At 38.5% G+C, this 26722-nt stretch overlaps 1 protein-coding gene across 1 annotated transcript in view; it reads left to right on the top strand.

The window, feature by feature from the left end:
- The window catches only part of atp11b (ATPase phospholipid transporting 11B (putative)), an 81984-nt gene that overhangs the window by 49602 nt on the left and 5660 nt on the right, over positions 1 to 26722 (top strand). The window contains exons 26-29 of the mRNA XM_041790599.1: positions 2361 to 2426; positions 4696 to 4799; positions 5766 to 5931; positions 19196 to 19359. Of these exons, the coding sequence (XP_041646533.1) occupies positions 2361 to 2426; positions 4696 to 4799; positions 5766 to 5931; positions 19196 to 19359 (500 nt within the window). The remainder of the gene's footprint in view (positions 1 to 2360; positions 2427 to 4695; positions 4800 to 5765; positions 5932 to 19195; positions 19360 to 26722) is intronic.

Here is a 26722-nt window from a genome sequence, read left to right as displayed (position 1 = left end):
AGTAACTAACGTTTTTGTAGTTTTCTGTGTCTCTGGCCCTTTTGCAAAATCAGTTTCATTTTACCTTCTTCCCTGCTGCAAATCTATGCTGTCTTTCTCTCAGTTTGATATTTGGTATTTCAGAAAGCACTCACTCTTGTTGCACCCTCTTGCTTGACTTTTTCTTCTATCTTTTGTTGATTACTGTTTTCCTCTTCTGCCTTCACGCTGTGCATGTCTTCAGATCTTGCGAGCTAACAGGCAGCTGGTAAGAGTCTGCTCTACAGTCGAATGCATGTCTCCTTGGGGGGTTAATAAGAGAACTATCAGGATGATTCCTTGATTTATTTCTCTGTTGAAAACAACTAAAAGGGATATACAATTTTATATGTACAGTAAACTCTGTTACGTGCTTGTACTAGGCTGTTTTAAGGGTTGCATCCTTCACTTTGCAGAGTAAAACAGCTTTTATTTCCCTTTTTATACCCTGAAATGAGCAAAAGGATGGAAGCTTTTACACATGCATCTTCTCATTATTCCTGATTATCATCTGTTTATTCTTAGCGTTAATTGAACATAAACAGTGGCCTTTAAAGTGGCAAGAAAATGTAAATCCTTGAAGATACATAAGAAACATTAACTAGGGATGGGGATCATTCATTTTTATTGATATTGATACCCTTATCGATACTCCTTGTTGTTCCGAGTCCCTATCGATACCACTATCGATACGTTTCTATAGTTCGGTGGGAAAACAAAACGGAGACAAATATTTACACTCAAGTGGTCTTAGCTGAGTAGAGCTTGAGTTAAAAAGCTATGATTCAGTCTGTAACATCTATTTTATATCCCTCAAATACAAGCACATTCTTCATATTCACAACTGTATTTATTAAGGTTCCTTGTCAAAAACTAAATTTTCCCATTTCATGAGACATTTGAACATATCATAACATACAATACAGTCTTCTACTTTACTGAGGTTACCTAAACACATCATATTTTCCGTCTTTCAGCTAGTTAAGTTTGAGTGCATGCATCTCGCAGGCAGTGTCTTTTTTCCTCAAGCCGACAGCTGAAGGTACCACAGTCTGGTGATGCACAATATTAATGTGCTTTTAGTTTATGTTCCCCTACCGATGTATGTTTTCACAAAAGTTACATCTTAAAATGACATTACGTCACAGAGCGTGTGAGACTCGATAGCATTATCGATAAGCTAAAATGTTATTGATTTTCGGGTATTTAAAAACACAGAACCAGGTCCTTATGGACCCGGGTTTCGATCCCCATCCCTATATTTAACATGTGGCGCACAAGGTTAAATTATATGCTTTTCATAATAGCTGTAAAGACAACACATTCCATTTGTAGGTCATTTTTCATGGCTCGCCAAGAGATTATTTTTTACGTAGCCTCGTTTGGTTTTACACTGTAGATTTGTCTCTTTAGCTGATAGATGCAGAGAAACTTTGTTCACAGCCCTCAGGCATCCACTAACTTGATTATGAAGTCAGATATGTATGACCGGTTAGAATAACACAATTACAAGGATTATGCTAAATTTTGACATGTTGTGAGGGTCATTTCAGAGTGGGTGGTACAAGAGGGCACAGCTGAAGATGACCCTTGCAAAAATGTTAAAAGATAATTGATTTTATAAACAAAACCTATCGCATGAATGAAAAAGGACATTTGGAGAAACTCGGTGTAGTATCTAATTGAGACAAAGATAAACTGGAACTTTCACCCTCTCTGTCTCTTTGGATACATCACGGTCCGCTCACTGTTGGCTTTCAGTATTTGGACTCCAGCAGGGTCCTGAATTGGCTGGCAGCAAAACAATGCTCCCCACAGTGCTCAACCTATAAGTAGAGTGATTCTCATAGCGATGGTGGGGCTACCGATGGTAGTTACACAGTTGGAGGGCAAGGTCTCATTACAGGGATCGTAACACCATTGGGGTTGTTAACGGAGGTTGCCGCCTTTTAGAGGTTTTCTCTCAAACACTACAGAGCTCACCTTGTCTGACCTGTCCTGACTTCCAAATTCAGAAACCTGGCCTGACTTGAGTGTTAAATAATACATTCTAATCTTTTAAATCCTTGCATAATCGTTAGTAAATAAACAATGCCATTTTTTGAATCAATAATTAATAACCAATAACCTGTGCGCAGTCAAAAGGAGAGAGAAACAATATTTCTAAACTTTATGATACTTGACAACCAAAAGAAAATAATATTAGATGTCAAGATTAAATATAAACATTTCAGCCAAACATTATATGGTCATATGTTCTTATGTCTATTTGAAAAAATTGCCTCAAAAACTTCATAGTGTAAGCATCACAATTTATTTAATAGTGACATGTCTCTTTGCAGATGTTTGGAAACTGGACATTTGGAACGCTTGTCTTTACAGTCATGGTCATCACAGTCACATTAAAGGTAAAGTATAACCAATCTTGATCTATTACAAAATTAATGGATATTGTTTTTAAATGGTACTTTAAACAAATTAAATGTTCTTACATCTTTTAAAATCTATTGTATTTTTCATTTATTTTTAAATTTTCCTCTTTTCTTTTTCGTTCCATGTTAGTATAGTGCATGCCATCAGAAGTGGGCAAAGTCAGTCAAAAAAAATAAACTTAATAAATCATTAATCTTTTAACAAAGACTTTTGCTTTGATAACTATTAACCAGTTTTTTCTGCTCAATATTAGTGGAAGTTGATTTTGATGTTAAAGACTTATGAGAGAGTGTTTTTTTTTCCTCATTATTGCTTTAATTTTTGAAACTGCTGTAAGTAAAATGCTTTGCATCACTATAGAGTTTGGTTCCTTGTCATTTCAACCGTTTCCATCCAGCAAATACAATAGTAACAGTCTATACCTCCGTCAGACCACCAACCAACAAACAGTGATTTGTAGAGTCATTTAACCCACCACATAAGCTCTTCTGTGCTCTCCTGATCATAATATTTACACAAAAAACCGTCACGCTGCATTTGAAAGGGTCCCCAGGATCCAAATCCAGCAGAGGGTTTAATCCAAACTAGGGCTGTCAAGATGAATCACATTGATTACTTAAAATCCACAATTAGTATGCTATTTCTTTTAATCGAGATAAATCTTTATTGTCCCTTTCAGCACGGTTAGAACACTGTAACACCTCCCTACAGCCATAGTAATGTAAGATAAGTCCACCACTGCTCCTTAATGTCTCATTTCACTTAAAAAAAAATTCACAGACAGCTCAGTGGACAAGTCAGAAGGCATCTGTTACCTTATTTCCTTTTCAATCTATAACAAGTTCCTTTTTCAGTCTACCTTTAGTGAAGTCAGTTACCTTTAGTTTAAGATGGTAGAAGAATCCAAAATGACACAACATTTTTAAAAGCTATATAATGGAATTTAAAGATGCGATGAAAAGGGTGTGATTAATCACGATTAATTACAGATATCCTGAGATTAATCGTGATTTAAAATTATAATCTTTTGAAGCCCTAATCCAAACAAGTAACATCCTTAAAGATTTATGGATTAATTCAGATCTACAAGAATAGAAAGTGTTTGATTTCCTCAGTGGAGCTCCAGAAGTACATAACTTCATGTATGCGAAGCAGCATTTCACTATAAAAGCACCTGGGCCATTTTGGCTGGTTTTGCTGTCTAAAGTACAGTGGGCGGTATGCTCTATTTTTAAAATGAACTGAAGGTGAATTTAACAGAATTCAGTGGCTCAGATTATCATTTTTTTAAATCAACATCTACCTTGAAATCCAGGGAAAAAAATAACAGATAATTACTGGTTCATGGAGTAACAGACATGTGCCCAGGTGTAGATACCATCTTTTATATGCGACTGTTAAATTGACATTTTTTATTTTTTGTTAACAGTTTAATGCTGTTTTGGTTTGTACTATTTGCCACTGCTAAAAACTGACAATATAGCCTGCCCAATGGAAAACAGCAAATAATCATATTTATTAATATCTTATTCCTCTTACTGCTGTTATAGTTTCAGTATGTTATTTTTGTTTTTTTTGTTTATTGAATTTTTAAAAGAGTATGGGAACATAGATGCCTTTTTTTCTAAATATTGTTTTTATTTGACCCTGTAGAAAAATATATGACAATTATAAGTATGTTTTAATGTTTTTAAGGAAAATTAAGAGCTGGTAAAAATTGAAAAGCATAGAATGCCAAAGACTCTGATAGTCTGTCTTTTAATAGTCAAATTAATTATTACAGCTAAATGAACATATGTCTTAAATTCATTGGGTTTGTTGTTTTCCATTATTTTGCTTACAGAAATAATTGGATAATAAATAAATAAATAAATAATAAATTGGAATATAGATAAGCCACACAATATTTTTTGGATCGTCTTTTTGCCCTTACTGATCACAAATTACTTCATGCAGCTTGTAGATAATGCTTGCAGAAAGCTGTGCAACCTGTTTTGGTCCACAGGGACCCACTCATAATGCCACTGTCGTGATATGAAATACAGCCTGTTATATGTTTTGAAGTATTAGGATGATGTCAGCGGCCATTAACAGGAGTAGATTTGTCACAGGTTGGGGTCAAGGTTGTTTTTACAGCTCAGAGACAGATTGGTGTATTTTATTGATACTCCATCTCTCTCCATCTCAGTGTTTTACACCAAGCTTTTTTTTTTCACCCTGCTGTGTGTGTGCGTGTGACAACAGCTTGCTTTAGAGACTCATTTCTGGACGTGGATGAACCATTTTGTGACCTGGGGTTCAATCGCCTTCTACTTCATCTTCTCCCTCTTCTATGGAGGCATTATCTGGTAAGAAGTAGTCCCTACAGTGTATGCTTTTCCTTGCTCTCTCAAAGATTTCTTACTCGAAAGATACCTTTCCCCCCACGCTGTAACATACACTCTATTTTCAATCTTATGTGTAGCCCTGACATAACACCTCTGAAATAGCACCCACATTGGGAAAACATGAGCTGAAGGGTCGGCTTATATTCTCAGCAGGTTTGCAGAGACAGAAAATATATGGCTATAGCTGTCTTGTAAAATAAAATCAACTAAAACTGTGACTACTTAATACACCACATTGCTTCTTCCTCATCTGTCAATGCTTGTGGTAATAACTGCTTTAGAAGCTAATGGGGGAATATTTAGAATTGTGTACATGAGTATGTTTATGGTTTGGATTTATCTGTCTGAGTCACGTTAAATCATGCTTCTTTTCAGCTGAAGTACTATTAGAGTCATGGTTGGTTATAGGATAACATCTCATCATAGTTGATAGGACTTCAGACTGGCTCTAATTCACTGTTATGGCCACCATGGCATCCATGAATTCCCTGCAAATAAGACCTCTTGGGGCATTTTTCTTTAATTATCTGGTGTTTTATGAAATCAGATTAATCTCAACAGCCTCTCTAAATCTAGTTTTCTCTCTGACAGGCAAGAGCCATCTGGGTTATATTGGACCAGTATTTGTGCTGTGACATTTTCATAGGTTATTACCGTCTGCTGTTCCCCAGAATGATAAAATCCATTTGAAAACAACTGCCAGTAAAGCCTTAAACCTCAGTAATGATAGACAAACCTTGGTACACTTCTATATGGTTGTGTTTTAGGGTTTCAGATGTTTTTCAGGCTTAAAATAATTCCCCCAGTCTGCTCTTTTGCTAATCTGGTTAGAAACCTTCTTGTTATTGCATTATATGCTTGATGAAAAAGTAGTTGTCGTGTTTCCTCTGTGGTTTGTAACCAATACCTTCCCTTTGTTCCCTGTAGGCCGTTCCTCCACACCCAGGACATGTACTTTGTATTCGTGCAGCTTCTGTCCAGCGGTTCGGCCTGGTTCGCCATCATCATCATCGTTATAACTTGCCTCTTTCCTGATGTGGTGAAGAAGGTCTTCTATAGACATCTGCAACCAACCAGTACACAGAAGAGTCAGGTAATGAGGAGAGGAGGAGGGGAAAGTCGAGAGTGTTTTATCAGAGAAGACTTTTACAGTCTGGGAATATTTATAAAGAAGTCAAGTCACTCCTTTAAAGTGGATTACACTTTTTGGTACAGGTACTGTGTTGCAAATTAGATAGGATGTAAAGAAGGTCATTTAACTTTTATCTGTTTGCTTCTGAGACTTTTCCCTGTTGGCCTCATTCCAAGGGGGAGTGTAGTAACTCTTGGTCACAGCAGCTCTAAATCACGGTTAAGTAACTTTTTCAGTGGAACATTGTCGTTCTTGACTGCATGTCCATTCTGCCATAGGCACTCTGATAATGACAAATTTTGTTCCTTTTGATTTGTCTTATCTCTCTGTCGATCTCTATTTTTGATAAACTTGAATGTTGGAGCTTGATCTTCTGCAGGCTGTAGCTTGCATTATTTTAACTAGCTATGGCTAAGGCTGTCAATAATGCATTCTCTCTGATGGCCTTTCCTCGTGAGTGAAAGGCGAAGATGCAGGATGAAAAAAGAAGTCATAAAAAATTTGAGTTGTTTTTACAAAGTGAATTCAGAAAAGTTCTCTACTGCAGATTCTCCAGCATCTGGTGTTCACTTGTTAACTTGAAGCTCCTGTGAGGAACTGTGGGTTGTCTTCAATTTGAGCTCCCTCTGTGGACATAGTGATGCCTGTGTGCTCTTTACCAATCTTACCTGTCCATCTGTAAGCAATGATTGCTGTCTCATTCTGCTGTTGTATGACTTAAACGGTATTGCTCACTTGAATCTTTGTATTGGAAAATGTCGAATTAAGGTGTTTTCACAGTGCATTTCCACTTCAGTGCTGTAACAACGCTCCACCATCTTAAGCTTTGAGACAATCGTATTGATTCCATCACAGTATTGTATTCAGTGACCCTGTTGGCGCATTTTGAAGTTGCAGGGTAGCCCCATTACGCCTCTGCAACATCCATAGTGAAGGCAATACATCACAGTGATGTGACTTTAACACACATCTTATTTTCATTCTTTTACAAATTTACACATCAACTTTTTACAGAGTTTATTAGTCGCCAGCTGCTTTGACAGCCATGTTTGTGTTTGTGCAGTCACAATGACATCCTAAAGATATGGAGATATGAGTTTGTCTTTAAAACTTTCAGCTGTTGTCTCTGCTGATGTGTTAAGTGTCACACCTCCTCCATCCCGAGAGGGGTGTGGTTGCAGGCCTTTCATCTCTGACTGCTGCTCTCACAGACTGTAGCTTTAGCTAAAGCTAACGAACCTAAAGCCAGCCACCTTTAATGTAACTACCTTTCAAAACAGGTCTATATGTAATTACCCCAGATTAGTCTTTTGATCTGTTTCTGTTTAATTTGTGAAATATTGCTTGGTCTGTAATGTTTGCAATGTGGTTATTTATCTATCAGACTTTGTTTAGGAATAAAGTTAAATTTAAAAATGTTAAGTACGTCATACCAGCAAAGAAGGCTCTTCTATACTGAAAGAGACAGTGGCTTGGATGAATAGTCAATGAGAGGGGCTGTAAGAGATGTACAGTCTGCAGCCAGACTGTCTTGTCCATTCCACCTCTATCTCAAAAATATAAACCGATTCTGTGTCCGCCTTGTGCTAATTTTTGAGGACTTGCACTGCTGACGTGTGAAACGGACACAAGGCCATGTTACAGCAATAATATACATAATAAACAGCGAGTGTAACTCTGACTTTACTCTTTATCAGCAGTAGTAATGGCTTCAATATTAGTATGGAATCTGTAAGGTATGATGCTGATGGTTTTGTTTGCTTTAGTTTGTCACATTAGTCATAATTGTTCCCTTTCAACCTACTGAAATCTTCTCACAGGAGCTTTAATCCTCTTTGCTTTTTTTAATTAAAGCAAGATGAAAAAATGGACACTTAATGTTTAATTTTCACAGTTGTAGGTTAATCCACAATCTATTTTAGGGGAAGCGAAACAGTTTCCATGGTTTTATTATTTTCTATAACATCTGCTGTCCTAGGCTGAAAAGTAAAACTCATTAAAAATGATTAAATGTCTCAGAGGTGGCCAATACATTTCTGTAGTTAAAATGTCTGGTGTGAGGTGTAAAGGATTTATTACCAACTCCTACCGGTAGCACAAAAATAGAAATTATATTTCCTGTTTTATGACGGGAGTCTGAAGGGAGAAAAATAAATGAAATGTCACTGTAACTCTATCCAGAGGGGGAAATGTTCTCTGTGCTCATTGTTTAAATAGTTCATGATTTTCTCTGTGGTCATGAGTTGCCCACCTCTTTACAGGAACTGCATGGTGTTTGGTTGCATACACTCACTGCTTGACTTCCTCCTGACCCTACACACACAAACACAAAGGCACAGTGTGCATGGTCACCTCTGAGCAGACCACCGTTGTTATCATATTGATACGTCCAGCTTGAGACTGTTTCTGCTTCCTCCTTTTGAAAACTCTCCTCTCGTTTGTGAAGGGAAAAATAACACTCCTGCAGTGTGTTTGTTGTTTCTGCTCTAACCTTTGTCCTGTCTCTGTATGTTTGAAGGGGATTTTGTAAGTTGTTTCAGTATGTTTGACCTCTAACCTCTCTGTGTGTGTCTGTATGTGTTCTTCATCCACTCTTCCTGTTTATTCTCCCGGTGTAGATGTATTCCAACCGAGTGGCGATAGGTGATGACTTCATCGCTCTGCAGCCTCTCTCCAGAGCCAAGAGCCAGCTGGGCAAAATTAGGTAGTGGAGATTAGACTGATTCTGCCTTGGGCCTAATATACATTTTAAAAATCAATCTAAATTAAATAAGTATCTTGGGAGTGCTTATTCAAAAGCAATATTTCTATGTAAGAAGTTTTTTGGATGCATCTGAGGATTTTAGTAATCAGTCAGAAAACATTTATGCAGAAGTGTTCTGTTTCTCTGCACTGATGCTGCTCCTTCTCAGATTCTTTTAGAGACATTTTTACACCTTACCAAACCACCACAGGGGTTGTGGCTCTTGTCATTTTGATTTCTCACTTTTGTCAACACCGTATGTAACATTTTGCAAAGGAGTCAAATTAAATGGCATTAAGATGTCACAGTTCATAAACTTTGTGAGTTGATGAGGTTATTTGAGGATGAAGTTTTGACCAATGTGTTAACTCAGCCTTTCTCAACCAGGCTGCTGCAGCACCCTGGTGTGCTTGTTGACATTGTCAGGGGTATCTTCAAAATGCTTTAAATTCATGCAGGGTTCCTGCAGATCCTTGAAAAGCCTTAAAAGTCTTAAATTAACATTGAAAAATGGCCTTACAAAGCCTTTCACGATTCAGTATTTTAGCCCATTATTTAAACAGTCTGATGTACTACAAGATGTGTTACTACACATTTTAGACTAGTGAATAAACAGCCAACAAATTAACGACAAAAACGAGACAAATCATCTAAGAAAGTTATAAAACCAGTCACTGATGCAGGGAGGGAGAGTGAGACAAGAATAGCTAGCATGCTAAAGTGAACGTTTATAAGGCTGCAAGACTTTTAAACTTTCAGAAGTCTTTCTAAACAACATAAGTACATTAATCCCCTAATTTTGGTGAAAAATGTAGATTATACTATTTCTTTTTGGCTTTTTGTAAGATAGGCTTTATATTTTTTGGTTTCATAGCAGTAAACAGACATCCCCGTCATTTGTGTCTTATATGAAATTACTCAGTTTGATAATAACCTTGTGAAAAAAATCAAACTAACAAGACTGTAAGCTTAAAAAGGAAATAGGGTTCTTGTTTGATTAATAATCAATCATTTTGTATTTCTAACTGATTTCCTCCACAACCTACTGTATGAATATTCTTCAAAATGTAGGAAATTCAGAGTTGGATTCTTCTGGGAAACTTCCTGGGGGAACCTCAGACAACCCTCTTCTTTTACAGTACTTGTTATGATTGGATAAGCCCTCTATTGTTATGAAACACTGGTCCAGTTCTCTAACATCTGGGCTGCCAAGTTGCCCACTTAAAAATTTGTGCAGTCCATCCTTATTTCAACAGGTCTGCCCTGACAAAAAAAGCCTTATTCTGCTTTTAAATTGTTAAACTGTTTGGAAACAGCTCAGCACACCTGCTAAAAATATTACGATGTATATCGCCATGTGACGTATAGATAGCATAGAGGTGTTACATGTGCCACAAATCACCATATTTGGGCATTTATGGCCAAAAAAAATCTTTGCTCTAAAACATCTAACTTAATAAACAGAACATTAAATCAGAAAAATCTGCCCTGATCCAGTGTACTGAGAAATCTCACATGCCTTTAATTTCTGACTGTTGACTCTGCAAAAGGTGGTGTCAAATTTTCTCAAATCAGGTCTCAAAAGGTCTGAAAACATCTTAAATTTGATTTTTTTTTTAGTGTGTAGGAACCCCGACTAACATTGACCATAAAAATCCAGAACTCTAGCCATCCTGGTGTAGGTAATCAGAATTCTATCATATGCACTTCTTGTGTCAATGCTCAGCTCAATATATAATGCATATAAATATATAAAATTCTTCACTTACTCATGTCTTTAACCCTCATACCTAAAATGACAAGACTGTAACCTCCATTTAAAAAGGCTTCATATTAAACTTAGTTTTAGAAACATTTAATTTATTCCAGTTTAAATAAAACTTAAAAACCCACACACTCTTTCATGCAGTCTTTTCTGCCCAGCAGACATCACAACCCATCCTTTTTTGTTTATATATCCAGTAGATTTTCCCTAGCGCTGATCATGGGTGTGTGCTTTTGTCTGTAAATAATGAGTCAGTTTTTCCGTAAAATTGAAGTCCTGACTCTGTCCAACCATGTGCTGGAATTAGAGCATCACTCTTAACACATTTTATTATGACGGTCTTTTTATAAGCAAGTGTCAGGATTCTGAAAGGTAGACATCCGTCTTGTTGATTAAGTCAGTGGGAATGTTTCCTGGAATGTTTCTGTTTTTACATGTAGTTAGAAAATTGGTATTCATGTACCCACATTATCTGAAATGTACTTCTTTAAGTTGTGTGTCAGAAAGTAGTACTTTCTAGATAATCATTAAAAGAATATTATAGTCAGTGCATGTCCTAATTTAGGGTTAAAAAGGATTAAACAGTGTAACGGACAGCCTCTTACAAGTAGAACCATTGCTTTATGAAAACAAGCACTCCTAGTAAAAATCTATTCAGAACCAAGATGTTCTGTCTCCCAGGTCTGGACTTGATTTAGGCCTACTTAAGCCTGTTTCTAACTCTAACGGTACACTGAGTACTGAGATGTTGGAACAGCTTCTTCTGTGTCATGTCTGTGAGTGCATGCCCTGGACAAGCCAATCAGCATTCTCCGTGATTGGAGCAAGGGTGGGTGTGGGGGGGTAACATAAGTCTGAGCTTCTGCAAAAGAAAGCATTTCAGTCACTGCATGTGTTGCATTTTAGTTTTAGGCTGAGACCTCCACCCCTCCTGCCTGTCACAGTATGGTGCTGTCATTTCTCCCATCGCTGCATGAAAAAAACCTGTGAATGAATGTATGAAAGGATGATTGTTAATGTCAGACAGGAATCTATAAAGCAAGGCTTTACTCCTCCCTTTGCACTCATTGTAATATGGTAGTATAGCAGTTTTATGACATAGGGAGCTCATTTTGAGCCCTGAAGAACTGTTGTGGCTGAGACATCTTGCATCTACATTAGTCCCAAATCAGGGCATCTGGTCACAGCCGCCTCTCGACCTCAGCTTGTGGTTTTGTCACACAACCACAGTCTGGCATGCCACACTCATGTTTAAGTCATGGAGTTGCATGGTGCAGCCCATCAAACCACCCTTCTATCCGTAGCATGATCCCTCCTCTTGACTTAAACCCGACCAAACTCCCTACAGGTGGATTCACCTCTTTGAACCTTCCCCACCACGAGGTTGTCCGCCTGCATGATTAGTGTAGACTTACAGAACACGACTGACACCTCATTACAGCTGCATGACAGGCTCTTGGACTGGTCAGGGCTGTCTCACACAGCAGCATGATGCTGATCTGTAAAAGCATGACAGACGGCTGTGATATTTTTGACTGATGACCGAGGCTCTTATGCAGTCATAGCAGATATCAGACTAAACAAGCCTGCAAGGGAAATGGTGACAATAGTGTGAACTCTTTGTTGAAAGGAGAAAAATCAAAGCTAAAAACAGTGTTGATCTTGGACAGCTTTTTCTGTGTAGTCCCTATTATCAGTTTGTTAAATAACCCTTCAAATGGGTAATTTGTTGGTATCATAAATATGTGTTTTTGTATGATTTAGATTAAAATAAAAGAAAAACTAGTATAGTAACTACTTATTTTTTTAGAAAGGCCTCAACTAAACAAGCACAAAGAGTGTAAGGTCAAAATTTGGACATCTTTAGATGCCTGCCCCGATGACTCATACCTTGGGTTGAATTTTATGCAGTATTACGTTTTCACATAAAAACTAAATAACAAAATATATCTTTAAAAAGACTACAAATATTAGTTGCACCCGTAGTATATTCTGTTCTTTCCATGCATAACATTGCATGCATTGCTTTATCTGCACAGCTTTATGGCATGATAATTCTGATGGCTCTTTAGTTGTTGCTGGGAAATGCTTGTATGTATTTAAATGAGGAAATGATGTCTCTTAAGTTTAAAGCTGTTAACATGAACTTAATTGCCAGTTTATACAGATTTTTCAAACGGATGTGGTCCATAACAGTGGTTCTCAACTGGTTGATCAGACCCAAAAATTGGGTTTCAGAGCTGTTTTCAGCGAGCCAGGAATGTCTTTAATATATGCAGAGTCACGAGAAGTATTTAGAAAAGAGACTAAAATGTACAGACACTCTGAGTGGACACATAGTACTTCCGCAGTCTGCCACTTGGCGGCTGAGTTGCTGTTGTTCCTAAACGCTTCCACTTTCTGATACTGTCACTTACAGTTGACTGTGGAATATCCAGCAGAGATAAATTTCACAGAACGTCTTACTGAAAGCTGGTATCCATCACAGTACCACACGTGAAGTCACTGAATTCTTCAGAATGACCCATTTTGTATCACAAATGTTTGCAAATGGAGACTGCATGGCTAGGTGCTGCAGTTTCTGTAATGATGTGCCTTTTAAACATGTTTGTTATCAGGTTGTTTTTTTCATCTAAGGTCCAAACTGCAGTATTTTCATTGAATAAATCTGAGTGTTTCAGAAGTTTCAGAAGATATGGGTTGGGATTTCTCATTAAAGAGGCCATTGTAGGTCCTGAGGCTAAACAGTTGAGAACCACTGATCGAAAAACAACATCTCTACCATAATGAAGCATAAAAGATGTTGTAATTTTATTGAAACTGTTTATGGTAAGTGTTGAAAAACCTTGATTTAGATGCTAGTGAAGTGTATTGCATTACCTGTGAGATTTTTCAGGTATTTTGTAGCCCCATTTATGTTAGTAGAAACTTCAAAAACAGTTTAACAAAGTCTGATTTCTTTGACCTTCATTAAGATGGAGTTAATTGCTGTAGTTTTTGCTATCTAGAATGCTGGCAACTGAGTTTATGTTCCAAGTAACTAACAACGTTGGCAAAGCAGGTCCCATCCAATAAAGTCAATGAGCAGAAACAAAGTGCAGACTGAAGGCAGGACAAAAAGCACAATATGCGAAACAGATCCTGTTTCCTCTGTTTGTGAACATTGTGTTTGAATTGGTACAACTATCCAAGCTGCTCTTACCAGGTTTAAAAACAGAGGGTGCATTTATGCTAATGTGCCATATGATGCAGTTTTTGTGCTCTGTTGAAAGAATCCCAGAGTCATTTAGTCTCTTTTCCTAATTAGATTAGAGGCAGGTAATCACAACATAATCCACATAACTCTCCTGGGTTTTCTGTTGTTTTCTCAATCTGAAGCTCTGAAAGATTCACCAGCAGGTTAATTGGTTTGGATGTGAACAGATTTACTCTTATCTGCACTAGAAGGATCAGTTTCCCTCGAGACATCTGTCTTGTGCCTGCAGCTTCTTTCTGCTCGTTTGCTGCAATTTTACCTCAATTTCAAGGTTTTTAGTGTCCCACTCACCACTGTGTCGAATTGTGACTGCTTCTGTGAGAAATTAAAGCCCTCCTATGGTGACCTCATGACCAGACTCAGATCAACTAACGTCTGTCTTCTTGAGCAGTGATTTATGATTATCTCCTAGTCCCAATTAAAAAGAGGCTCAGATATGACGTAGGGGAGTAAGACCTCGGCTGCACTCTGTCATCTTGTTTGAAAAAGCATGAGGCAGCTGTTCTTATTTGCTTTGTAGGCCAAAAAATCTTGCTCTCTTTTTTGTTTGCGATATGAAAGATTTTTTTCATGGTCACTCTTGAAGGGCTTTAAAACAGGGACCAGCATTCGTTTGGTCTTTGTTTACTGTATGTGTAAGTGAAGTACACACTGTAAAGTGGGGTCAGAAGTTCAGTTAACTGCCCCCCTTTACAGTGGAGCTTTGACCAACTCACAGACTGACTGACAGTTTGCTTACTAACAGACTTGTTAATCTGCTGGGAAATAAGCGGCACTGAAAAATGTATCCATTGTGCAGCAGTTGTTTTGTCTTTTTTGAGTCAATTTACCAAGCAAAATACAAAACTAGAAAAGCTCTCAGAGCACAGCTGTCAGCTGAGGCCAACAGTGATTCTTGTTCAATGATATGCAGATCTAGTGCCTTTTTTAATTTGAATTATCAAAGACTTTATAGTACCACACTATGGTTAAGGCAGCAAGATCTCCCAGTAGCCACAGCAATGTAAAAGAAGTGCCTAACTTTTGTCTCATTTAAGTTCAGGAACTCACAGACAGCTCTTAGGACAAGTCAAAAGTCATCTGGTCCTTGAGTTATTGAACATTTACCTTTTTACTGTTCCCTTATATCCTTTTTCGATCTAAAACAAGTCATTTTTCCTTGGTAAAGTTCATGTCATAATCTTAGATCTGCCAAAAGTTTGTTTTCTGTAAAAATAAAAGCTGGTCTGCATCCCAACAGGAGGTCAATTACCCTTAGATGATGACAATACAAAAAAAAAAAAGTTGGCCAGTTGCCTGTCTGTTATCAGGTGTTAGCAACTTGCAAAGCTTCATTCTGAGACGGTTCCTGGTCAGAGGAATGGATGGACCAATCAGACCAGTCTGGGTAGTTTGATGAGAATAAGGCAGATGTGCCTTGACGTGGTTTAATTGTACTACAAGCCTGTAAACATTGCAGCCAGTGAAGAAATTAGCACAGATGCAGTTAAAGAACCACACTAAAGCTTTTCTTGGTGCAAAAGATGTTTTTGCTCTTCTCTAGACCAATTCTGGCAAGAGTTTAAATTACCAACTGGTCCCACTTAAAGTGAACGAGATTAAGAGTCCCCTGTCTAGCTTGTATTATGTTGTGTTGCTCTTATTCATCTGAAATGATTGTGACAATCGCCCTCCAAGATTATTTTTACAAGGTTCGGCCCTTTCCAAACCCCATCCATGTGGTGTTGCCCAGATGGATGTGAAATACTTCCCATACCATAGACATGTGAGACAGTCTACCTGGCATGTCAGGTTCATTTTTTTGTCTGTTCTTCAAAAATTTCTGAACTATTTGAAGGAATAACTGTTTAAAACAAGGAATTATCTAATTCTGTTAACTCAGAATTTATCTAATTTATCTAGTAAAATTTGGAGACTCAATATAAGACCATGATGAATATTTTTGCAGTGCCGTCAGCTAGTTACCTGGCCAGCTTGACTTGCTGTGTTGCTGTTTCGACGCCTGACCTGCCGACAGTTGACCCGTCTGACTGATGAGCTGATTGATAGCCAACAGGGCTCACTGTAAGCATCTTGTGTCCTTCAGATGGAAGAGGGTGAGGGTTCAGTCGGCCCAGAATATGACCCTGTTAAAGCCCAGCGGAGCCCAGGGGAGGACAATTGGCACCTGCTAGCTGCTTATCCTCCCCCTGCTGCCCCCGGCCCAGACCCCTGCTCCCCTAGGTAGTACCATACTTCACTCCCATTGCCCCCCCCTCCCCTCTCCTCGTACTGTCCCAACCTCAGCATTATGGCTTCCCTTAAGGACCAACCAACCCTTTGCACCCCCTGACAGCTGCGGCAAACCACATATGTCTTAATATTTGGTTAAAATGACCTGCACCTTCAGTCATTCACCCTTGACTGTATGTCACAGCCTCCCCCTGCACTGTCCTTCAAGTTCATATGTAAAAACACTATTCCTGTGTATGAGTGTATCCTTCCTTTGGTTACTTCCCATCAGCTCCATTCAACCTTGTCCCTGTAACACCGTATCTTACCCTTCATGAGCATGTGTGTCTTCATCCTCTCTTGTTAAGGTCTCACTTCACCATTCACTGTTATTGATCAGATCTGGGATCAGTTAAGAGAAAGAGAATGCTGTTGGCATGCTGCCTTTTTGGCTTTCAGTGTAATTTTATTCAGCCATCTAACCCCTCCATACTCAATACTAATCTCCATACTAAAGTCAATGATGTACCTTTGTGTGCTTGTAAGTATTTCATACTTTATACGTCCCTTTTCTGTTACAAGTGGGATTTGCACTATGATTTCAAGGTTTTTCTTTATTGTTTTACTATTTAAGATTTGAGAGTTTTGTTTCCTTTGCACACAAAATGTGCTTAAAGTATAAACCCCAGATTGCATCACATTTGTTCTTTCTGCATACAGTTGCTAGAAGGAGCATGTTAGAGTTACTCAGCTTAGTCTTATAAATCAATATAATGTGCTAAAAAGGAAATTAAACATGAACTTCAGCTGAATTCTACAGCTCATATGATAAGTCAGCCAGGGGATGATGTCCCCCATATAGCTGTCACTGAGGCCTTGGCCAATTTATGACACAATCTACGATTCAGGCAGTTTTCTTGGAAAATCTTTCTGTACAGGAGAAATATAAATCATAAAGCTTGGGCTGGTCTTCTCTTGGCATCATATCTCTGCTACCTCTCCTGCTCTTGCGACAATCAGTTCCTCAGAAACAGGCCAATTTAGACGATCCTTTTTTCTTGTTTATTTCAAGAAAGCATTTTAGAGCAAGTTTTATTGTAACTCAACCATCATGAACAACTACATTTGCTCAGGACTACCTACCATTCATCATGATTTACGAGTCCTGTGAGACCTGATTGTGGCTTCACTGATTGATACACAGGCAATATTAGAGAAAATGAAAAGTTGTATTGATCGTACACCAAGGACACTTTGCCAAGGGATAAAAACAAGTCCAGGATACAATTCAATCTATGGGTACAGCTAAGGCTTTGCTGCTGTCACATTTTCTCCCTAGTTTGGACTGTGTGAGATCAGAATGATCTCATTCTACAACATAAACATGCAGGGTTTAACTGGTGCCTGTTGTATTACAATAAGAAAATCAGAGCTTATTGTAAATGGGAGAAAAAAAGTAGCATATTTTAATAGAGGAAGAGCAAAGCCATGCATTAATTATCCAGGGACACCTGACACTGCCAGAATAAATCATCGTCAGTTTGTCCTGTCTGTGTTTTGCTGTTGCCGGCCAAGAAGCTGAAGTTTGGTTTCCTGCCAGCAGAGTCTCAAATTTCTGCTGCAGAGAAATGTAACAGCAGCATTATGGTCCAAATCACAGCGGAATATAAAGCTTTCACATTAAGCTACAAAGGAGGCAGATTTTGGCTATATGCCCTAGTCAAATGATAAAATAAAAAAAGCTTAAGACAGGTTTCCTGCAAAGGGATGTTTTTGTATCAAATTTAATTGTACATTCTTGACCATAACAAAGAATATTATTACATAACACACTTAGGGTCAAGAGACTGGTCATATTTTTTAGACCTTGTTAAAGATAAAGTAAAAATCATGGCAAAATAGTTGAATTGTTATAACAGATTTCAAACACAGAGAGCAAAGAAAAGCAATAGATGTATAAAAAACAAGCAACCCAGTCATAAAGGACAATGCACATGGTTTAAGACATTTGTTTTGTGCAACTGAAGCCTATTTTTTAAACCACTTGGGTCACTAAAGGTATTCTAAATTAAACCTTCACTCATGTCGGCTGTTACGCTGTAAGACGGACAGTTCAGGACACAAACTACACAAGTGTAACCTCACACTCTGTTTTCCTCTCTGTCTGCTCTTCACTCTCTCTCTCGCTCTCTTCCTCCCTCCCTCCCTCTCTGTCTCCCTCTCGGGTGCTGACTCAGTCAAACACAGCAACCTGATCCTGCAGGTTTCTAGGCAGCAACTTCATTCAGCTTTCACTACCGACAGTATGCATCACTGGCTCATTGAAAAGTCTGAAGTCAGACTTGTATTTTAGACTCTGAGAGTTTTCTGTAAATTTCTTGTCAGCTTTTACAATTACAGTCTGTGGAAGGGCATTTGGAAACTAGATGGCACTGTTGTACTCTCATGCACGTTCTCACGATATCTCATGAGTACTCAGTGCTGAGGACAAAAATGAGGTCGACTGGTTATCTATTAAGTTTAAAAAATCTTGCTATTTTACTACGGCCTTGTCCACATTTGGCTAAACATTTTTTGAGAATGGAGCTTTTCCTCTTCTGTTTACAAAAATAATCCCATCTGCACATGATGATGATCGTCCTCCATGCTAGTTTTTCCTGAAGTCACATTTTTCCATGTGGGTTTCTGTGAGATCTTGTGTCTTAGGAATCACCACTGTGAAGTCATTATGTAGTGTTAAATCATCTTGTGCAGGGATTTTTAGGATAAAAGTGTTAAAATTGGTTGCAAATACCCTGATGTCTAAATTGTCCAATGTGTAGCCAAACCTAACCAGATCATTTATTTAGCTCTTCGCTATGATGTGAATTTCAAAAACTCCAGGGACAGACCTATTTGCTTTTCAAAGGCTTTCCATGTACTGCATTTTATTTTGATTTATTGCTTTATTTTCCTTTGTTAAAGGTTTATTATTTATGTTTTTATTGGTTATGTTTTAGGCCCCTATGTTGCATGTTTTGACTGTTTTCCCTGTTCACCATTATCCTGTGACAGCATGCAATACATTATCCTATTATTACCATATTTACAGAATGTAACTGAACCTGTATTGTGTTGTAGTAACTTTTTTCTTCTATTTTTCCACTTACTCCTTCCTCTATCCTCCTCCTTTCCTTTCCTTCCTTTTTACTTTCTCAATGCCACCTTTCACATCACCCTTGCTCTGCCTCTCCATCTTCTTCCACTCCAGTCTCTATCAACCCCCCAGGCGCAGGCCCTCAGCTGTGTGGAGTCCCTGTGCTGCTACCAACATGGGCAGAGCGGCTGTTCCCGCCTGGCCCGCCTCATGGAGCAAATGACCGGGCAGTGCCGGGCCAGCACCAACCACTGCACAGCATCAAGCCGCAGCAACAGGTGGGGAGGACGACGACTGCAGGAATCAATGATTATGAATCCTGATGAGCGCTCAACACCTCATGGTTTCAAAAATTCGGGCTGCAGTCCTGACTGCTATAGCCCTTAATGTGGCTTCAACTCTACTGTAAGTCTTTCTTGTTCCGATCTGTGCTTGAGCATGCGGTTGTTGGGAAGCAGGGTATGAGACGGTGAAGGAGACTGGTGTTAGGGTGCGGTGAGAATAACTTCGGGATGATCGAGGAAATGTGCCCTGAAGAAGTATCACGGCCTGGACTGCTCTTTTATTTCTTTGTTGGGAGTCTGGAGTCTGAATTTTTCAGTAAACCAAACTGAAAATTGTGATAAAGCTCATATCCACAGAAGTGTATTTTCAGGCATTTATCAGTACACTTTGTAACCAAAATCATAGAGACCAAGGTCTGAATAGATTGTAATGGCCATGCCTTCCACGTAGCATGCACATGTGGATGTTTGAAGTCTAGACAGGGATATTTTGGTTCCCTTAAAGCCCTTAAAGTGCAGACCTGCTGGTACCCAACAGGTCTCAATAATACAATATGTCTTGTGTGTGTAGCCCCTACATTAGGGCACGTCTGTCTACTAACCCATGTGTCTAATTCCTAAGCATTTAAGCTATGATCTGATGTCTGTCCTGTCTTTTTCTGTTCAGTTCTTCCTTAAAATGAAAGGTTGGTGTCTAAAAGAGGGTAAGCCTGATGGCCCAATCTGAAATGCACTTTAACAAATGTCTGTATGTCATTTAAGTTGACTTGTTAGCTTTGTGTTGAAACATCCAGGAGGCCATTTGTAGTGTCAGAAAGCCTCTCCACTTGAGATTCAGCCTGCAGATGGCCAGCTGTTTGAAAAATTAGGGGCATCAAATTTTGTCAGTGAGAATCTGTAGCATCAACCTTTCTGAGGAAGCACTTTGCAGTATTGCATTGTGGGGTCCCTAAACAGCAGAGAATTCAGAGTAATGAAGCTTTATGTCTGTTTACGGCACTCACAGTAAGTGCAGACACAAATTTCTTGCAACACTGCTTCGTGGTAAAGGAAGATATAGCAACATTAAATCTTGTTTTCCTTTCATAATTTTTTTTTGCCTAGTGCAGCTGCATGGAGGAGTAAGCTGAGGTCACAGTTTGCTGGGCTGCCCAGTCTGCAGATTCAGTGCTATTGTGCTTTTCTACCTGATTCCCAGTGACTCAGAGGGGGTCATTGATTAATTGACCTGATCGGGCCTTTCTGCTGAGCAATCAATACTCCCCAAAACAACCTGGGACACCTAGTATTGATTACAACAGTAATGAAGATGTAGCATTCTTGTTCTTTGTGTTAGAGTATTTTGTAGGGGACTTTGCACAGAGTCGGGTGCTGGGGGCATGCATGTTTGTACGGCCATGACTTTGTGTGTGTGTGTGAAGGATACAGTATTAGGCTGGGGATATACTTGCTGTTTATGCGGACGCTTCATGGCCGACCCCCGTGCTGATTTAACTCATCAGCTGTAGACGTCCTCAAAAATTAATACCGGGCCAGGGACTGAAGATGGAAACTAACCTTTTGGCTAACTGACATATTTACAAAAATGTGGATTAATATGCACTTTCCCTGAAAATTAATAAATATACATTATCACAACACAAATGTAAGATACAGCTACAAAAATGCTTTTGCCATCTCTGTCACACACAAACAACATTGCCAGGTGAGCAAACACAACCAGCAGCTAAAAATATAACAAATATTCTGTGGCAACTGGAGGTCTGCAGGTAGGCCTATTATTATTATTTTTAAAAATTACTTTTGGGAATTTTTGCCTAATATTTAGATTGGATAGCTGAGGAGTGACAGGAAATATGGAGAGAGAGTAAGGGAAGACGTGCACTGAGAATCGATCCTGTTACCAGTGCATTGAGGACTGTAGTCTCTGTATATGAGCACCTGCTCTTCCAAGTGAGCTAAGTGCCCTAGGTAGGCCTGTTTCCTGCTTGTTTATTTATTTTATCATAGTCCAGGAAGTGTCATTGCTGCTGTTTTCATTGTGATTAAAGATGCTGTCTGGCAGTTTACAGAGAAAAACACTCCTCCAAAGTTGGAGACTCCATTCGTGGTTGGCCATCCTGTCTCCCTGTACATGACAAACAACACACAAGCTGAACAATTTGGGACTATAATCTAATTGCAGTTTTTTTCCCCCGATATTACAATTTAATATGCAATTATTTTTTTAATTGATTATTTATGTTTATTATGCTGGTTTGGTGCTCCGAGTTATCACCATATTCAGTGTCTCCATGTTAGTAGTGTACATCACACACATCAGGTAGTTGTATCAAGTCCAAGCTCTCTTGTGTGCTGTGTAGTGGTGTCTCCTGGTGACACCCGTCATGTATCAGAAAGTATATTTACAAGAACCCTCATGACACATACACAGTGAAACAGCAGGTTTATCTCCGGCCTTAGTCTCCCTTCAGCCCATCTGGACAACAACCTGCAGACTCTCTGAGGTCAGTCAGGTTTAACACATACAGCAATGGCATACAGTCTCACAGTGGAGTCATGAAACTGTCAAACCGTGTCAACATGGTATATCTTGTACCAGGCCTCTGTGCCTCTCTGCTAATGCGTCCTCTGATCATTTATAACTCCTTCATTATCCCCACACTGTGGTGTTTTGGACATGCACTGTAAAACAATCTGTTTCAATTGCTGTCAGGATCATTGTGCTGGAAGAAAGGAAACCATTTCTGTTGCTTCAGGGTCAAATTACCTCTAAATGCATGATTCACTTTAGATGAATTTCTTCCTGCAGGAATGATTGATTTGTTTTCTGACCTTGGCACGAAGCAGCCAATTGGATTCTTCCAGCTGAGCAAACAGCAGCCAATTTGTGCTCCCAGATGGAAAAATGTAAACAGTGAACATGAGTTAAATGCTTTGCTTGGGTTTGCTTTACACTGCAGATGCAAAAATATCACAATCAATGACAAAATCTAGGGCTGAATTTGAAAGTTTTTGTCTTTCATATCATATTTTTTTCATAGTATTCCCTCTAGTTCCTCCTCTCCCTTCTTCTATCTACGCTTTATTACCTTTTCCATCTTTCTTCTCCCTTTGTTTACCCTCTGTGTTTGAAGAAACAAAAGCAGAAATGAGTGAGACTCAGCCCGTATTTGGCCTTAATGCTATTATACTGCCAAGGGGGAAAGGGAATATAACCACCCAGTCCTATATAACATGCATAATTACTGGACGGGACATATATAGCAAGCATATTTACCAACATATGTAATGAATAAAATATTTATCTGATATGTATTAGATGCCCAACTGTAGCTGGCTGCTTTTCTTAGCCTGTTGTTGCAGTGAATGTCGGCCACAGCTCAATCCTGGATTTGGCAGAAACAGACAACAAATAAGAAACATGCCTGTGTGAAGCTGTCAAACCTTGACTGCATCTCCATCCAGATGTCAAACAAATTTAACTCAGAACTGGTAGATATAAAAAAGAAAGGACATATTAGGCCAAATTTTGGTGTTGTATCTGAAAAGTCTTAATGTAAAGGAGGTAGTTATTATAATGAATAAATCAGATTTTTTTTTTAAATTAAACTAAAGCAATTTTGAGCTGTTTTGCAACAAATCTAATCCTCCTACATAGGCATTTCATTAAAAAATTTAAAGTGGAGTCTGCTTTGAGAACAAGTTGTTGAAAAATTGACAAAGTTTGCAGGACTGGTTCACTCAAATGGAAACTTGGCTGCTGTAAAGCGCCCCTTGCTCATCCTCTTCTCTTAGAAAAGTGGACCACATCCCAAAAATATAGAGGCTGCTGGGAAATGTAGTCAAAGAGAGTCCTTTTTTCATACTTAATGTGTCTATGAGTATTTTTTCTACTGGATCTGAAGCCTTATATGTGCTTTTGAGAAGAGGCCAACTTCAAGGGTGTGCTTGTTTTATCACCTGGAGTGTCAGGCGGGTGGGGTTTACCTTCTCCAAAGTATAAAACTCCACTTCCCTTCACTACAGTCTGCAAAAACAAGAACGCCCAGATTTTGTCTTGTTGCATGGGGACTGCTGTTGCCTTTGGTACTTTGTATACAACGTAAACCTGTATGTATCTGTGCCCCCACCCTCACCCTCCCCCCTTGCACTTGTCTTCTTTTCTGTGTCCTTCTGTGTCTGAAATCTGCATAATGTTGCTCAACCTTCCGGATTAATTATTCATGTGCTGTCAACGTCCCCTGTGAGCTTGGTCTTGTCAGAAATCTGCCTGATCTGTTCTTTTCTTGGGTTTGTGTTCCCACAGGCTCATCCCTAACTGTGTTGGTGCTAACGTCCTCTTTGTTTATTCGTAACCTCGGGTTGCAAAGACGCTTTTAGCACTGAAATGTTTCCCTGGTAGACGGCCGAGCTAGTGATGTCGCACATGAGAGCGCCTCCAGTCAAACCACAGTTTGAGTCAGCAGCATATTTAAACTCCCTGGATGTCCCTGTTTACCTCCTTAATAGGTCTTAAAACGGTTGTCTTCATCTAAGGTCATGAGATTCATTTAGAGCAGAGCAGGTGATGTTTTAAAATCTAGAAATATGTGAGGATGTGCATGGACCAGTGCAGAAACTTTACAGTCTTCCCCTTGTCATATATTCATCATGTGAAAGCCACACGCACACATTTTCTTGGATTTACTCGTGCAGTCATGTGAAGATTAGGAGCAGCAGCCAGAAAAGATGCTGTGTTTGTTCTCTGCTCCTCCCTGCTGGTGCTTTGAGGCACAAGCTCTGATCATTGACTCTGGTTTTACTTTGACGTGAGTCAGCATGGCAGTAGTGGTGGTTGGTTTATTTTGACCTTTACTGTTCAAACTGTGGCAAGCTGTCACTTCCATGATATATCCACGTTGTATGATGTTGTTGTCAAGCCGAATCACTGGCCTTTAGTTTGAAAATGTTTGAGCAGACCACGGACAGGTGAGACTGTGAAGCTGTGTTTGTTGTTTCCAAAGGAGATCCAGCGTGCTAAGCTAGTAGCAGAAGGGACTGTACCACTATCCTATTACTTAATAAGAATATTTAGATTTTATACTAGAAATATATATATATATATTTAAAGATGTGGAAAAGAGTTTGTCTATTTTTATAATGAAGAAAACAGTCCTGGGTATCATGAGAATGGATATATGAGGCAAGAATGTTGTTGATGCTTGTTTCTCATCAATCCTCTTAGTGATGATTTTTTTATCCATCTCACCTCCTCACTCATCCAACAACAAAGCAGAGGCAGATTTTTTACATCTTAGAAATGCATTTTTGTTTCCGTAATCTACTGGTAAAAAAGTAATGAGAAGTCAGAGGCAGAGAACCCTAAACTTTATTTTTAAAGAGAGAGATCGAAGGCATACAGAACCCAAGGGAAAATGAGCTGTCTCCAAACAGGTTAATTTAATCCAAAACTTAATCTATCTCTGCAGCACACTTAAGGGCATAGATCCACTACGGCTGCTATTTTTACCTTAATGAGGCAAATAAGGGATTATACTGGATATACTATGAATTAAACACAGCTTCCCAGCCTGGTTTTATTCAGATCAGGGTGAGAGCAGGTCCTAAAGTTACGAAATTTAAGGCCTTAGGGCAGGAATTGTTTTTCTTTTCAACTGGCATGATCTGTTTGCACTCTTCAAGGTTAACTTAGGACAGAGTTGGTTGTAATGTTTTATATTTTTTATTAAACATGAAAATTCCTAAATTCTAGGGATGCACATTATCATCTGCATATTGGTATCAATAGATAATAGCTGTAAAAGCTAATTATCAGTATATGAACATTTCTGCCAATTTTTACAACAATATATGGGCTGCAGTTATCAACTGTATGTACACATGAGTTCATGGAGTATGAGGCAGGACCAGCAGTACAACGTTTTTCTTTGTTGATGTTAAAAGTGTTTAAAGGACTCAAGTTTTTGGTCTGAATTATATTTATAATATTTCAGTATCAGCTTAAATCAAAGAGATCTCGATCTTAAAGGGTCTGATTAAATAAAGGTTAAATTGAAAAAAATTGCAAGTATCAGCTTTTGGGATATTGTCAAAAATCTGATATTGTGCATCCCTATTGAGTACCCATTAAAGATTACTTTGCCAGTGTACTTTTTATAAATATTTTAAAGTCTGTAAAGTGATGAAAAATGACAAATTAAACCCAGCCAGGAAAGAAGTGAAGAACTTTCTAATGGTCTTTATCAAAATTTCAGTCACACATAGATCTCAGTGTTTTGACATGTTTACAGCAACCGTATTCCAACATACATAGTGTGTTGACACAAAGATTGGATTTCACTTTACAGGGACTTTAAAATAGCAAAAAAATCAGTAGTGATGTATGCATGTAGGACTGCGCAGTTAACTGCAATTCCATTATTATAGTGCTACTAAAATACTGCAATTAAACCAAACACATCTTCTGAATTAATTGCAAAAAAGAAAAGTATTTTATCAAGCAGTGCTTTCTCACTTAGTAATATATTTGACATATTAGAGTGGCACATTATTATAATCAATATTATTATTTTTTCCCCAGACTTCTTTTAGTTATAGCGATATTGAACTGTGTTTCAGCATATTTTCTCATATAATACAGGTCTAATGCTTATGCACTACATCTGCATAAATACAGCTGATTTTTGATCTGTTTTTAAAAATATTTCGTTATTCCTTTTAACAGTTAGACAGTAAATATGTAGCCATTATCTGAAAAAAGTGTAAAATAATCAACCAAGCCCTGACTTGCTGGTGCAAAGATTTGTGTTTTATACTTACTAGATAAGAGCCTGTGGCCACAACCTCACTCTCAGAGCATTTCTTACAAGCATTTTATTATTGCTGGGTTACAAAAGTTGAGTTCATCTCCCTCAGTAGTATCTATATGGGTTTTTGTAAATATTTCTGTATGACAATATTTTCCTTTAAGCTCATAGTAACACCAATAAGAAATGAAAAAATGTACAGGAATCCTGTCTTGGCATTAGCAGCAGCTGTATACTTGGAATTTATACCCTGAAAAAGACTAGCCAAACTAGTTTTCTTTGCATTGTTGTTGACAAGCTGATAATGCAAGTCCTGTGCCGCCTTGAAAAGCTGAACTGTTTTCAACTTAGAGCACTGGGAGCACAGCAACAAAAACAGCTGATGCTAGGGGCAGTTTACACTCAGGACACTGAAATCTAAAACACTGGACTACATTTGATTTGTGTTACAATTGAAGTCTGCCAGTGAAGAAAAGGGTGGCTGTGGACATAGGCCATTATCTGAGGAAAAATGGAGGCTAGAACACAGATTTTTTTCATGTGAAATA

The sequence above is a fragment of the Cheilinus undulatus genome, linkage group 7, assembly GCF_018320785.1.
Source record: "Cheilinus undulatus linkage group 7, ASM1832078v1, whole genome shotgun sequence".
Classification (NCBI taxonomy): Eukaryota; Metazoa; Chordata; class Actinopteri; order Labriformes; family Labridae; genus Cheilinus; species Cheilinus undulatus.
Note: the sequence above shows the minus strand (reverse complement) of the source record. Positions and strands in the feature narration are given on the sequence as shown.